The following is a 16454-nucleotide window of genomic DNA, read 5'->3' on the forward strand; positions in this document are numbered from 1 at the left end:
ACTGAAAACACTGACGTCTAAAAGAAAAAAAAAGAAAAAAAAAAAAGAAAACCAAGTCCAGCGTTTCTGTCAGATCAGAGACAAGGTCAAAGATCAGCGTGATGACGAGAGGCGTTGGGAGCAGACTGACAGCTGCACCGAATCAGCTGAGCCGGAGAGACGCTCGCACGATGACCTCCAGGGACGTAAGCATTTACAGCATTCATCGTGCATTACCGGCTGTTTTCGACACTTAACATTCTGCCAACATCAAATGAGTGAGGCGCCTCTGATTCTGAATAATGTAAAGCACTTAAAACACAAGCTTTTGGATTTCAAAACACTTTCAACACAGGAATTATTTCTTGTCTGGTTCATCTGCCATTATGACAATCTGTAATATAAGGCTTGAAAACATGTAACAATGATATCAGTGAAGCCTTGCGACATAACAGCGAACATGATGTTAAATATATATTCCAGAGATACATACCTGAGTGATTTTAGTCTGAACTGAGGACACGATAGCTGATGAAACTTGCCTGTCTTTCTCCTGGGAGCCGTCCCTGCAGAGACAGAACAGAGAGAGAAAGAGGGAGAAAGGAAGCCAGGGAGAGAGAGAGAAGAGAAAAGAGACAAGAGAAAAGAGAAAAGAGAAAGAAACATGGTAACCATCACGAAGAGCTTTTGAAGGTTCCTTATACAGTATTCATGGTGCGAGGCAGACAGTGAGGAGACTGTCCACATCACAGTCCTGAAAACACCGTGACCATGGGGTGGCTATAAAATATTCACCCAATGCCGGAAAAGAGTTGACAACAAGAGCACAAATAATACAAAGGAACAGAAGAAAGGCAAAAAACACAAAAGTTTCTAAGAGTTTGGGATGAAACTTCTGATGAAACTTTCCAAGCTCTGACAAAAGGTCTCATTTTCAATATATTCTTGCGGAAATCATGCAGGTTTTGAATAAAAGCAATCTGTAATATGCAAAGGACTCCAGCGTGCTTTCCTTCTCTCCATCGTCCATATGTCTTACAATGTCAACACAGATTCCAAATCAAAAAGCCATTGTAGGCGATTCTGTAGTTCCAAAGCTTTCATGTTTCATTCAACCGGTCATTAGTCAAGTTGTCAAATCATAGGGAAACACCATGCAACTTTTGAAGGATATTCTACAAAGCTCTGTCTTTTTTGCTGCAATTCGAGAAAGGCTATTAGCACTGTGGGATATTGTCTCTGAATCATGCCAAGTTGCAAAAAAACAAAAAACAAAACAAAAAAACAAATGAAAAAAACCAAAACAAAAAAAAAAAACCCCAACAACAACAAAAAAAAAAACAAGGCTCAGTGCTAATTTAAGGCTATGTTGAACATTTTCTGGCTGACAGACTGACCTTAAACTCAGGCAGTGATAGATAAAAGGAAGAATCAGTACACAGACATATTAGGAAACAGATGAGGAGAGCGTGACTGTACCTGGACCTCCCCAGATCTGGGTTGGGACTGGTGGTAGGGGAGGGGCTGGAAGAGAGGGCGGAGACTCTGTTCTTTGTCCCGCCCCTGTCCGGAGAGACAGATGGAGAGCGCGAGGAGCCTTTTGATGCGCGCTGAGACTTGGAGCTCTTCCTTTTCCTCTTCTCATGAGGTGACCTCATATAAATGAGACAAAAAAGTGCCAGGGAAAAAAAGGAAAAAAAAGAAAGAAAGAAAGAAAGATAAATTACACAGTACTTTTGAGAGGTAACGAAACAGAAGAAGCGGGGAACAGCAGTTGAGCTTAAAATGGGGGAAGAGATGAACAGGAGACTGGGAGCCATCAAATGCTCCTCCACACTCTGGCAGAGACGGACGCTTATTGCTACTGGGACACTGCGGCTGACTGAGTGTGTGACCGCGTGACAAGCGCCCAGTAGCACTGTGGAAACACACTGCGCATAGAGAGCACTCAGCACATACTCCACGAGCTCAGACACACTGCATTTAAAACAAACAAGTGTTGAGATAGTCATAAGACACTTCAGGGTTAAACTGGTGAGGAACGCTCTCTTAACAGAATACGTGAAATCATGCTTACTAGGGTCTGAAACGATCTGCGGCAAGGTGATAGGTATAGCGCGTTAGAGGTAAAAGAGGATGAAAGCTGCTGGCATGTGCTATGGTGTGAGACGCACGCAATGAAAAACAGCTCAGCTCGACTTGAATGTAACAGCTATGGCTGTTGCAACGTAAAGCAGACATTACTTATTTCCTATGGGACGGTGGGGCTTATTTTCTCTGTGTAAGGAAGCAGAGAGCAACATTCAGATACAAAGACAGACAGAACCACAGAGCCACACACACACACACACACACACACACACACACACACACACAAAAGCATCACACTACCTCCAGGCAATGTCTGTTCCTTAGGGTTTAAAACAGGCTTTATCAGCCTTACGGCCTAACTTCTAAACAGGACCATCTCCATGACGACAGCTCCCTGTCACCAGGGCCAGACAGGAGGGTGGAAAACACTCGTTTACTTTCTATTGCTCTGAGGGTCTGGTTGGTGCTCTGAACATGCTTTTGAACTAGCGACTAAAGAGCCCAGGGCTCAGGGAAGAGGAGCAAAGCTTAATCCCACTCTGTTTCTCTCACGATACACGCGTGAATGCCGGAGCCACAGAATGGCTACTCTTCCTCAACGAAACGTAGAGAAGGTAATGACATTCCATGGAGCTCCTTCAAGAAAAGCTCCCCTAAAATACTAGCCATAAATTATAATAACAGTTATTCTGAGAACCTTCAAAAAAAAAAAAAAGAAGAGGTTCTACTCGAAAAGAACTGTTGAGAGATGGAAACTAGGACAGGTGACAATATACGTCTCTGTGACTGCCTTCATCACACCCTCCCTTCTCTCTCCCCAGACCTGTGAACGGAGCGGTTTCACTGGTAAAATAAGCTGACAACGGGCAAGCTTGGGAGAACGAGTAAGCTTGGTTGGTGTCAAGGCAACGAGTCCTCAGTCTTGTTCAATGGAAGGATTAGGAACAATGAAAAGATTAGGAATTTGTAGTGTTGCAGAAGCACTAGGACAGCACTTTCTCTTCCCCCCCCCCCCCCCCCCCCCCCCACCCCCCTTTCCAGGATGCACAGGCATGCAAAGCCAAGCCAAGCAAACTGGACTGCTACGATAACACAAGGCTATAGGATTTAGAAAAAAGGGTTTCTTATCACAAAGCAACTCCACGTGATCCATCCAAGAATCTGCCGCGTTAGTTAAAGTTTTAGCCCCGACCGTATCTCACAAGAGAACAGGTCAAAATGCCAATAACCGTAGGGAATAACAACTGTTCAAAGCTAGCGGTAATCATGAGACAACATGGTACCATCACTCGGCGAGCAAAAATAAGATTCCACATGCTGTTCAAATGTTTTACTAAATGGAACGCCAATGCAATTAGAACTTCGTTAGTGCGCAGAAACAATTTTAAGCACTCTTTTCTAATTCAACAAATATTACAAGCACATTTTTCCATTATGAAGCTAATGGAATTGTCAGGGACAAACAAATCAGCCACTTAGAGGGGTCTTGTGTTAATTAGGAGGCTGGAACGACTCATAACCACTCATACGTGTGTTTCTCGGTAGTCGACAGCGTTCGGTTACGGATCCTCTGTTAACACTTCCTCATTGCATTTCTGCATCTACCTTGATCTGGAGCGCTTCCTGCCCAGCCCTGGGCTGTTGCCAAGGCGATATCCGCCGGGACCATAGCGTTCCCGTTCTCTCTCCTCGTGTCTTCTTTCAGATGAGCGAGCCCTCCTCTCTCTCCTACTGGGGGATCTTGACTGAGACCTGAGACAGAGAGAGAGAGAGAAAGAGAGAGAGAGAGATAGAGAGAGAGAAAGAGAGAGAAGATCAACATTGGAAAGCGGCATAAAAATCTGACGCTATAACAAGAATGATCTGAAGCTGAACTAAAACATCCAAATATTCAAAGGTGTGTCGCACAAACTTTACTGTATGTCATGTAGCATTTAAACTGGCAAAATCCAAAAACGGCCGAATAAATATAAACAATAACTCGGGCATTCTTACGGCGCCTGAATTTCCCCCTGTCAACCAGTCAGAACATAACACCTCGGCTTTTCTGCCCGTTGGAAAAGTCCAACGTGCACGAAGAGAAGACAGGAAATCTTTTGACCACCTGCCGTCCATTTCTGATCTATCCCCCAACGACGTAAAACCGCGGCAAACCTGTCCTCTGTCCGCTGAACCGCACAACCTTTCCAAACTTTTCTGTTCCAGCTCGGACCTATCGTAAAAGCGGTGATTTAATGTGAGCGGATATAATAGTCTATGTCCCCTTACAAATTTATTTGATCAATTAAAAAAGCAAAAGCACGTCATTTAATCCAAGATTACGATTTACTGGAATATATCTATCTGCGACGGCTCTTATCAGTCATTCGGCCATGACTGATGGATGCAGAGACCGCTCTATTTTTTTTTGCCCTTGTCCCTCCAGGCAGGTTCGTTTTTTTAATAATGACATCTCCTCTGATGGAGACTATGTCTTTTTTTTTTCTATTAGATTTCAAGGGCAGGAAATGTATAAAATGACTCTCTCATTAAACCTTACAAAACCCTAAGTCTAATCTATTTTTCCCCCAACTGAAGTCATTCCAGCAATAAATGGACATTTTTTTTTTTTAACTTTTCATCCAACACATAAAAACACTACAAGGGGGAGGGGGGGGGGGGGGTGTTACACTCAAACGCACATACACACACACACACACACACACACACACACACACACACACACACACACACACACACACACATACACACACATACACACATACACACACATACACATACACAAAAACAGGAAAGGCATCAGCTAACTGGCATTATGAGAGGTTTGGCAAATGTGCCTTTCTCTGTCACAATGAGTTAACCCCACGGCCAACTCGACTGGGGCAACACGTCCAGGGTTCTTCTTTTTTTTTTTTTTTAACTGGAAAACACATTAAGCCAACGATTACAGTTTAAACGATTCTATTTTGACACGAGGTTGAAGATACAGTGGTGGCATGGCTTTGCCGGCGTGATGGCTGTCAAAAGAAATGTGGCTGAACCATCCGTCTGCAGCATTTCATCATTGTTTGTCACATCCTACCTAGCCATCATCATCTTCATCATTATGGAATAGTGACACAGAGGGTCGGCCTGTTCTGGTCAACCGCCTCGGTGCCTTAATCAGCTAGTCCAAGGTCAGAGGAGAACGGGCTGGGATATAATGGACCTATGGACAGGTCTATTAATGACCGAGTTTGAAGCGCCGTGGCCTAGAGTGGGAGTGGATGTAAATGGAGGACAGAGTGTGTGTGTGTGTGTGTGTGTGTGTGTGTGTCGTGGGGGTGAAAAAAAAAGAGAAAGAGAGAGAGAGAGAGTAGTGTCATAGCCTAGGTCCTCATTAACTCATGTCAACTGACGAGAGACAGGAAGAGCAGCATATCCTGAATACACCAAGTCCGTCCTGTAGGACCCAGACAAATGGAGTAGTCACATGTATACTGGACTTCAACCCCTGTTTGATGGTAAGCAGCTGGTTGGCAGACGGTGGGAGACTATTTGAATAGTGCGGTCAGGATAGAGGAATCTTGAACGCCGACGTGGAGCCAGCTAACTAGACTTAACGTTTTGACTGTAACAGAACAAGAGGGCCACTAGGGAAAGGATGATTCTTCTCAACAACTTTGAAGAATAAACTGTGGGTCCCAGAGCAAACTCAAACCCTGTCTTCACAGCTCTATGGCAAGTCCTCTAAAAAAAGACAGATTACCATATTTTTATACATAAACGGTCCACGTGGAGTCACAAGAGACAGAGCTTACGCTGGCAAACAAAAAAATACGTTCATAAAAAAAAAAAAAATAGCATTCCTTATTTGGAACTGGAAGGAAGCGTTTACCCCTTCCATATTCCAATTCAGCAAGTTCATTTGGACATTACTTTGACTCTGCCCTGCACCTCCCCATTTCAGGCAAAAAAAAAAAAAAAAGAAAGAAAGAAAGAAGGAAGGAAGGAATGAAAGAAAAAGTTTGGCCAGATTGTATATTAGAGGAATGTAATCCCTGACAGAGGCTGAGAAGCCCATTTCAATCCACTGAGCCTTTAATTCACACTGTAAGTGATTTAAAACCTGGGGGCAGAAATGATTCGATCTCTGGAAATTATATTACAGCATGTCAAGACGACATGATGAGACGAATGTAATTATGGCAACTTCAGCTGCTGATAATGACAAATTGGCCCCCGTTTCAAGAAAAGTGAGAGAGAGAGAGAGAGAGAGAGAGAGAGAGAGAGAGAGAGAGAGAGAGAAAGGGAGAGAGGGGAGGAAAAGAACTCTGTGTGGAGACATGAGGCGAAGTGGGGAGGAAAGTGTACTCACAGTCTGTGGATTCATTCACAGTCAGCTATTGGCTTAAACAAAAGGTTAGGCCTATATGTAAGATTTACTTCTAAACAGTGTGATAGATGACTGATGGTGCCCCCCTCTAACCACTCTGCTAATTAAACAGTTTCTGAAAAGGGCAGAGAGTAAACAAAGAAATGAGTGAAGAAAAACATAACGGCATTTCAGAAAGAAGTGCCTCTAGCTTTGAGTATCTACAATAGGCAGCACATTTAAACAAGAGGGCAAACTGAACGAACAGATCCCAGAAAAGCGGAAAGTGAAGTCTGTACCTGGACCTCCTGAACGTCCGATAGGCGCTAGGGAGTGAGTGTTTGGTTTTGGACCTTGATCTGGATCGAGATCTGGACCTCGTTCGAGATCTCCTCTTGTGTTTCTTCTTCTTCTTGTCCCGGTCTCTGTCTCTTTCTCTGTTGGAACCTCGAGACGAGGACGATGACGAGGGAGGGGGCAGCAGGGAGGCCGGTGGCTCGCTGGTCTGTAAGGTCAAAGCTTCCATGGGTTGGTACTCCATTAAGGCTGGCATTTGGCCCATCAGCGGTGGGTTTGCCGTGAGGGGCCGGGTGGGCATGACCGGCTGTGAGGAAGAACACAGAGGAGCAAACTTCTTATTTGACAGCAGACAAGAAAAGTTGCATACATTTAAGTTGACAGTTTAAGAAAAAGAGTTACGGAAATGTCATTTGACAGCATGCTAGGGGGAAAGCACAATAAAAATAAATAAATAAATGAAACGCGCATACACAGTCGACTTCTGCATTCGCGCATTTGGCCACATCGATAGTAGAACAATTGGCTTTAAGCCACCTGTGAGGCACTATCCAATTTTAACTAGGTTTACAATCAGCATCTGCCTGGGGATGTGCATGTCTGTGTGGCGCGGTGCAGGCTGTGGACAAAAGCTGCCTAGATCAGGGCTTCACGTCTGTGTTTCTGACTAGGTCATAATCACTCATCTTCGCTCTACCCCAAGACTTGCTAAGCTGCTAATTAAAAGATACTGGTTGTTACTCAACACAATGCGGCCCTGGCACAACATAATTGGCCCTGTTCCGCCGTTTCTAATTACCGCCATACGTCTCTGACTGGTTAAATTGAATCTCTCCGTTGTTGGATACACATCACAAAATAGTCTTTCATCAATCAATGCCGTAGCTCACTCCTTCAAAAAACACATTTCTGTAATTTTCGGTCTGACAGGATGTGGAAAAAATCCATTTCGCTCAGAGGAGGGGGAAAAAAAAAAAATAGAGGACAGTGAAGGCTGAAGTATTGGACCCAACACAAGACATGTGAAAGGCAGAGAGTGGTGTACGATGAAATAACAGGAACAACGGGTTAAAGGCGCTCTCTCAGGGTCTTGACTTAACCAGAACACAACGTCTCTGTGGAATATTTAAAGACACCTTCCAATTAATTTCGAAATGTTTCCAGTTTTCCCTTCATCTGACGTAAAAAAAAAAAAAAAAAAAAAAAGAAAAACTCTGTGTTCTTCCCTCGTGCACGAGACGACACCAGCTCAAGGTGGAAGGACTAGAAAAGATAGGAGATGAGTTCGGTTATTCAGTTTGATAACTCCCTCTCAATAAATATTTTACACCAGCTAGGGGCAGATAATGAAGGCTGCGATTTGATTTGGGCAGCTTTGGGTAAAAATAGCATGACATTTGGAGAGGCTAATCCCCTAGAGGGGGGAACGTAGAGAGAGTGTCCGGTCTTTCACGCCTGCTCTTGTGAGATAGGGGCAAAGTGCCCTCTAAAAATTACATATGCACATACAGGAAGCATGCCAGAGAGTCAGATACACTGTACACAAACATGCGGACACAGAGGAGCAAAGACAGTCGGGTTTGTGATGATACAAAACTCCCCACAGGTGCTAAAAAAAAAAAAAAAAATCCACCTCAGACCCTCCAACACGCTCTCACTGGCTGTTGTTTTGCAAAGCCACGGTGAGAGGCTTATGAAAGGCAGAGAGAAAGCGCAGAGGGAGCCGCCGAGAAGCAGACAGCGAGGCAGCGTATGAGCGAGAGCAAGCAGAATAAGAGAGTGGGATACGACAAAAGAGAATTTCTTTGTTTTGGAATGATCTTAAAGTCGTGTTGCGCGACCATGGTCAAGACTTGAATCTCCAGCACAAATGTGTTCATTACTCCCCATTTGATACACGTTCTCAAACAAGGGGAATTATATTTGAAGATCATGCTTGTGTAGTGTGATGATCAATAGTTTCACTTGAGGTCAATTCACAAACTGACTCACTAATGAAAGAAAAAAAATGGGATGGCAGTAAGGCTTGAAAAGCGAGCGTTTCTCCGGGGATTTGAGGAATAATTTTACTTTGCGGCCTGATGAGAAATTTTTAATGAAGAGGTACAAACTATGCAAGGCACTGCGATAACGGGGCTGCAGACACACATTCCTTAACGAGGGTAAAAAAAAAAAAAAAAAGGCACACTGTTTTAATTGCTATCCTCTTATGGAACAAGTAAAGAACAATAATCTTAGGATTCTTAAGAGTGTCATAACGCAGATGGTCAGCATATGCCACAGCAGGGACAAATGGGACTGAGGTTCTCTGGGAAAATATCCATAAAGAGTTGCCAGCCTAGCCACAGTTCAACACTATGGTGAATTTTTTTTTTTTTTTTTTTTTTAAAAAGCATCTATCTATATTGCATTGCAAACTGCTTAACTTTGATTGTTTGATACGTGTTCTCTCTGCCGTGGTTCAGAGACCAAATAGACTGAACTGTTCAATGCCAAAAATTCCCTGTAATGCCCTTCTCTGAATTCACACTTGAGGTAAACTGTTGGAAAGGAAGACTTTTTTTTTATTTTTTATGAAGCATCCCCTTCCTATCATTCTGGAAGATTGTACATTGGCATCTTAGAGGAAAAGCAGAAAAGTTACAGGTACTGGTGAACCGTTTGGACCATCTGTCAAATTGAAGTGACTCATCAAACTCACCGAGTAAATAGGATCACTGCGAGGGGGTGGGGAACAGTTGGAAATCATTGAGGTGCCTAAGAGATATTTCTCCGACATTTTTCACATGGCCAACTCTTGTTAGCACTTCCTGGCTCCGCTTGCAGTGAAAGTGGATTAGGGAAATACAGCTGTGTATATAAGAGTTATTGAAATGCATGAGAAGGGAAACTGTGCGTTGGAGGCTGTGGAGAGGAAGCTCCCCCTCATAGGGTGTACTGTGGGAGCCCTCCTTCACACAAATAACGACGGTGCAGCTCAGGCTCTTTGATCCCCTCTAGCATTTCTCTTCTCCTCCCGAGTCTTCTGACATTTGCAGACACCACAACAGTAACAAAGAAAGCCCAGCTGACAGCCAATGCTACATTAATTAGCTTCGTCTTTTTGCAGAGAGATGCGAAAAAACAATAACCTATGGAGGGAGGTTGGGGGGGGTCTTATTTTAGCAACAACAGTTCCAAGCTAATAACCAATCTGCTTCTGAGTCACACGGACAACTTCCTTATATTTGGATCTTGCTGAGTCCAGGTGTTTTGTTTTTTTTTGTTTTTTTTAGAAAGAACAACTGCTTCCGTGACTATTCTAGCACAAACCTATTTGCATTTTTAAACAACAGACAAAAATGGAAACTTTTTCTAATGAGGCACTGTCTGTCTAGTTATTTCCAAACTTTTTAAAATCTTGTTATTCTTGTAAAAAGAACAAACAAGAACAGACTTCTTCATGTTGAAGTCTTCGCTGAAACACCTGTTGCAGAAGACGGAGCTGATAGGAAGGTAAGCCGCAGTTCTCTGAAGCAGGACGCAGTGATGCTGGTGGTCATAGATGAGGTTTAATCTGGTCAGGCTTTAGTGTGGGACATTAGGACCGTGTTGATTGGGGTCAGCATATGATGAAGGGATTTGGAAGCTTTTGAAAGCTTGTGTGTTAAAACTCCCATCTGTGCATATGGTCAGGCAACAGCCAAACTGACTCAGCTACTCTCATTAGTATGTGGGAGGAAAGAGAAATAGATGAAGTGATGCAGTATTATTAGGGGGGAAAAAGAAGGAGAGACCGGGAGAGACTTGAGTGTTTGAGTAAACACATCACCGCACCCTGCTGGAGGGGTAGGAGGTGAGGAATGGATTGGCACAGGAACCACATCCAAAAAAAAAAAAAACCCACAAACCCCCCCCCCCCCAAAACAAACAAACAAACAAACAAAAAAAACAATGTTTGTTTTGAGGCAACATCTAGTCTTTCACTTTAAGACCAGCGAAAATGTTGTTTTTCCATAGAAATGAAGAAGTGAACCGCTTACTTATATCACTGTGTCATTTTTCTTCAATGAACAATTTGGAGCAGTCATTAACTTTAGTCTATGACTGCAGCTTAAGAATGTTCTTGGAAAAATTTGGAATTCTCTCTGGCTGTGACAGAGAGAGAAACAGATCTCCAACAGCGACGCATTGATTACTTAACTGCTGGGTAATCATGAAAACCATAATCAAAATTTAGCTGGAAAGCCAATTAGAGAGAAAAGAGCTAGCGGCTGAGCTGAAGCAATTCAAACACTTTAAAGAGCAATTACACGAAATTATAAGGACGAACAGTAAAATCATTGGCAGTTTTATTATAGTGAACAAAAGAAACTGATTGGACTCAGTTTGTTTGAACGTTTGGTTAGGGGAAAATCAAAAACTCTCACAAACGCGGGGTTTCAAAAGAGAATAGGACGCAGCGTGTAAGATCCCCTAAGAAGTCAATATCTAATGTCCCTACATAATTCCCATTTTCCCTGCGTGACGACTTGTTCATTTAAGACGCATAAAGGATGGAGAATTCGGAGGGCTTTGACCTATGCACTCAGCTTTGTCAATGATGATGAGAGTTCTCCTAGAGCAGCCTATCTTGTTAAAGCAGCACCTGCTGAAAACTGCTCTCCCAGGAGATCAGCTCTTTGGAATGGAGCACGTCAGCTACGAGACAAAGAGCCCAATCAATTAAGGAGCAAAGCAGACAACAGAGGAGGAGAAGCACCAAAGCCCAGGGGCAGGAACTAAACCTTGGGGAATGTGTGTGTTCTCTCATTCACTCTCTCTTTCTCTCTCTCTCTCTCTCTCTAACACACACATACAGACACACTCACAGGCAAAAACAGAGAAACGTGACTGAAAAAAACACTGGCAGATCAAATGGTTTTGCTAGCTGCACATCTGAGGTCCAACAGCGTGACACAGGAGGAACTTGGTGCTAATAGGAGCCACCAGAGAAACGCAGGCTTAAACCAGATCATTTTGGTCCAGACACACCAAAGCTCCACAGCTCAGAGGCAGTCCTCAGCGCAGCTGAGCTCAAAGCCCTAGGACCTCAGAGGAGCTCTCAGCTCAAAGAGTGTCGTCATGCCAGTGGACCCAGGATTTAAAAGGAAGACACCGCAACAACTCGGCTAAAAGAGACATAACGCAGCACTGAAATATAAAGGCAAACCACAGAGACGGCCAAACGCTGAGAACAAGCGACGTGATGGAGGGGCCGAATTTCACATCTAGATACAAAATAGCCCAAACAGAAGACAAGAGCTGGGTTGAAGGAGAGCAAGGCGAGTGTTAATTGAGAACATAATGGACAGCTCATAAATGGAACCAGGAGGGAAGTAAAAGACTGTATCAGTAAACCTTTTGCTTGAGATTAATGACTGAGGTACATCAGTGTCTCTAACTGGGATGGGGGGGTTAAGGAGAGCTGGCCGTCCACTGTGAGCAATTTATGACTTCATTCAGGAGATGAGAGTGCAGTGCAGCCAGCTGGCAGAAAGATTCTGTGAACATGCACATTCTCCTAATTAGTCTGAGTACACTCGAGGTGAAAAAATATGACTTTAATCAGAGCATACTGTTTGTTTATTCCAAATGCAGAATTACTCATGTCAATACACTGCGCGAAAGTCTGAGCGGAATCACAATTTGGGTTTGAGTTCATAGCAAAACTGCAGAAAAATAAAATGTTTATTTCCTATTTGGCACGCCAGAATTAATTTCCTAACGGCACAGAAAATGGTTCAAAAACGACGGAGCTTAAATCTCGGTAAGAACATAGCGTTATTGACGCTAGTGCGCAAGGACTGTAGAAAACAATCTTCTACACAGCATCCAGTGTTGAATGGAGCCTGATCTTTTTCCGAGATCAGTACGACAAACACGTTTTCAAAAAACTGCACCCAGGGTAGACTTCTCACACTGTCGCGTATCAAACAGAAATATGATGTGTTAAGTACAGAAGTTTAAGAGAAGTAAAAAGATTCTTTAGAAACAAGCACTGAAGGAAATCATTTCACTGTCTGGGAACCTTTCCCTCTTCTTTCGGGATGACGTACGAGGCTTCTTTTCTTCTGTGACAAATGGTCCCCTGTGAAAACAAAGCCCTGTTGAGGTTACATTTGCTTTTGGCTGGGAATTAATCCGCTCCCAATTTATTCTATTTGGGTCAAGCTAGAAATAAAAGTGTGTTCTTAAATCTCTTCCATAGATTTATGTATAAACTAATTGGGAGAAGCCTAAGAAAGGGAGCGACTGACTGGCCCGAACGGTCTGACTGGTGTGAGATAGCTTCATTTCCTCCAGGCTTCGATGTTCGATTTCTTTATGTTTTGTTCCATTTTGTTACCCAGACAATGCGGCGGGGCTTGGGGGGGGGGGGGGGTGGGGCTGTCGTTGTTGGGTTAAAACTGAAGTTAACAAAAACCAGCCGTTCTACTTCAGATCACATGTTCCATTATGCCTCGTTCTTTCATTAGTTTCAATCAACAACCAAACCCTCAAAAATATCATACAGTCAAATGTGTGCATGCGTAAAATCCCCAAGTGTTTCTTCTCCCAGGCGCCTCTGGTTATTGTAGCATGAAGGCATTTCTCATTTAAACCACATTTAGGTTTCTTCATGGCTGGTGGGGGGGTTACAACAGGGGTGTAGTGAGCTGATAGGAGGGCTGTTTTTAATTGTAAAGTGTTCCTGCCCTGTGTTTAGCCTGCTTGGTCGTTGAATTTCATTACAATAAGGGGGCTCAAAAATAGAAACCAACAAGGGCCATGCTAAGAACAGCTATTTGTGCTTTGAGGTGAGCACATCCACAGTTAACTGGTCACAAATAGACCTACATCTAATAGGCTGGTGCTCCTGGACTCATGGAAATGGGGGAAGTGGTTATCTTAGATCATTTGAGTGCATCACTGCTAATGGTCGCTGACTGACAGGACCAGAGGCAACATGCACAACGAAGAACAATGGCTTTCAAAATCCCAAAAGTGTGTTTCTATGCAACAAAATCCCTATCACTAATTCACACCTGAAAGAAGGCTTGCTGCTGAGCTCATGCATTTGCAAAACCCTGTCTGTCAGTAAGATGACTTTAGGGAAAATGAGGAACGGTTCAGGAGACTGATAGAAATGACTGAAAAAAAATCACACTGAAAGTACTCTTTAAGGTTCGCATATCAGTATAAATCCTATAAGAAAATGAATTTGCCAATAAAAAGCAATCTTAATATACAAGTGTTTGCTGCGATAAAAAAACGTGTTGAGATCCAGGGCTTGGAAAAGAGCTCATTACTCTACTTCTGAAGTTCCTTTGCACTTTCCATCTCTCATGCTGCCAAATTATGTAGTCATACAATTCTATAAGAAAGCATACATGGAGGATTTTTTTTTTTTTACTCTTTTATGGGTCCAAGGTAGATTTTCAATTCATAAGATTCACAAAAAAAAAAAAAAAGAAAAAAATTACCCTGACCTTAGTACATGTCTCAGAAACGAAGAACGTGACTCAAGCAGAAGAATACAAATGGATAATGTCAATTGCTGGAACAAATTCTTAACTGTTCTGACGCCCGTATGGGTTCACTGCAATTTTCTAAGTTCTTTTGTGTTATGTTTTTTTTTTTTTTTTTGCCATTTGCCTTTGCCTGCCATCCTAGCTGTACTGCAGTGATGATTCTAAAGACTTGCAATATGAAAAAGACTACATTGTGACTCATTCTTTCTTCCAGAAGGTTCCTTGCTTAAATCAATAACGGATCTCTTATTTAAGGGCTTAACCCAAAACTAACTGTTCAGTACTCTTCCTCCTACAAAATGGCACACTCCGACTTCTGTTCCTTTCTCTTGTTTTTATTGAGCCTCGCCGGTAAGTCCCAGGTAAGGTGTTTTTTTCCTCTGTCAGGGCAGAACAGATTATAACTTGTGATGTAGACCCAGGACACGGTTAATAACAGTACTTGCCTTGCACGGTAAATCCTTCTCTTCTACTGAAGTTGCGCTGAAGCGGTGATGACAGCTTTCTCTACGAGTAGGACGAATACCTCTGTACATTTTCGTAACGGAATGCCACATGATTGTGTGAAAAAGGCCCCTTTTTCCTCACGCACAGCCTGTGCTTAACACGCACAATTGTGGCCGCAGAGGAAATGACAGCATGCTGTGTTCAGCTACCCACCGAGAAAGCCTTTCAGGCCCTGACGGATTTTAATCACCGCTCAGGAAGAGCAGACCTTCATTCTGTATGTTTCAAAAGATCAGCATTTGTCAATCACTCTTCCTTTTATCAGAGCCACGTTTCAAACGCGTGCGCGCACGTGAACACACACACATACGCGTGCTAACAAGTGGAACAGTTACCAGTTTTTTTTTTTTCTCTGCCAAGTAGAAACTCAGTCTCTGCAGGTAGCTGTTGTGGTCAAAACAGCTTCGGTTTGAGGCTAGAGGCTTCGACCTGTGAGAGACTCTGCATCGGCTATACGTTATGAGTGTTCCTGCTGTGACAGGAATGTAAGTGACATGACATGGCAGAGGTGTCAACCATCTGCTTCCCCAGATGACCTCACTCAGTGACTTGGCCACAGACAATACAGACCTGTCAAAAAGAATTTAGCGTGAAGACAGACCGCATCCCAACATCAAAAAGCTGGCACCCTCTTATTTCCACTATAAAGTTCCGCGGCCTGTGACGGCAATGGTCTCCCACGAAAAAAAAAAAAAAAAGAACGTCAGTCTCACAAATTAGGCCATTACGCAGGGTCTTCCATCTTTTCAAACAGAGAAGTTTCACCTCGGTCGCGGTGGTGAGTCGCTTTCTCTCAGCGCCTGCTACTTTCTAACACGGCGGGATATTCTCCCAAACAAGCAATGAATCACTCTGAGCACATAACGCACACACAGCCCGGAGCACAGGCTGCAAAAACACACAGAGCAGCAGCGAAGGAAAACTAGGAGGGGGTGCGCGTGTGGGGGGTTTGGGTAGGGGGGGGGGGTCTTCATCCCTGCACTGAGATACACTGAACAGGATGTGATGTATCTTCCTGGGTTTGCTATTTATGTGAGGTGGCATTTTATGACCAGGGTTTCTCAGTAAAATCCCCCGTAAAAAAAAAAAAAAAAAAGTGTACAGGAGTTTATATGAAATCAGGTTTAAGACCTAAACTTGTTATTTACATTTTCTTAGATGGAAAATGAAGCATCCATGGAGGTATATATTTTAAATAGTTTAAAGTGGACGACTTGATGCCTGTTTACATTATCGTGACATAACTTAAGAGGGACAGAGGCATCTTAAACCTGAGAAGAAAAAAAGAAGTTCAGCAGGACAATAAACCTTTGCAGGGGACTCTCAGTGTCAGGTTTGGCTTTGTGATCAGGACAGCGCAGGGTGCACCCGAGGAAACTGTAAACTCTTCTAATGAGAGTGAATGGGTGAGTGAGAGAGAGGGCGAGAGAGAGAGAGAGAGAGAGAGAGTGAGAGACCACAACCGGAGATCCTTCAGGGAAACCGATCGGCCTAAAGAGAGATTTACATCCTAGATGTAGCAGAGCCTTGAGGCATCAGAAGGAGCGGAGCCCAATTCACTTAGCAGATAAAGGCAACAGACATCCATATTTATGGCTGGGCAAATAAGGTCACATATATCAGGCTCTTACAAGAATAAGCTGGCTGACAATGACACAAGTACGTCTTGCTTGAAGGCATCAGTGTCCAGGCGT

At 43.4% G+C, this 16454-nt stretch overlaps 1 protein-coding gene across 2 annotated transcripts in view; it reads right to left on the reverse strand.

Annotated features, from left to right (window-relative positions):
- sfswap (splicing factor SWAP) overlaps window positions 1–16454 on the reverse strand; it is a 52197-nt gene that overhangs the window by 4982 nt on the left and 30761 nt on the right. For both annotated transcript variants that reach the window (XM_030767459.1, XM_030767457.1), the window contains 4 exons: window positions 6724–7028; window positions 3676–3822; window positions 1459–1632; window positions 473–545 (listed from right to left, as the gene is read on the reverse strand). In XM_030767459.1, the coding sequence (XP_030623319.1) occupies window positions 473–545; window positions 1459–1632; window positions 3676–3822; window positions 6724–7028 (699 nt within the window). The remainder of the gene's footprint in view (window positions 1–472; window positions 546–1458; window positions 1633–3675; window positions 3823–6723; window positions 7029–16454) is intronic.

The sequence above is a fragment of the Chanos chanos genome, chromosome 3, assembly GCF_902362185.1.
Source record: "Chanos chanos chromosome 3, fChaCha1.1, whole genome shotgun sequence".
Lineage (NCBI taxonomy): Eukaryota > Metazoa > Chordata > Actinopteri > Gonorynchiformes > Chanidae > Chanos > Chanos chanos.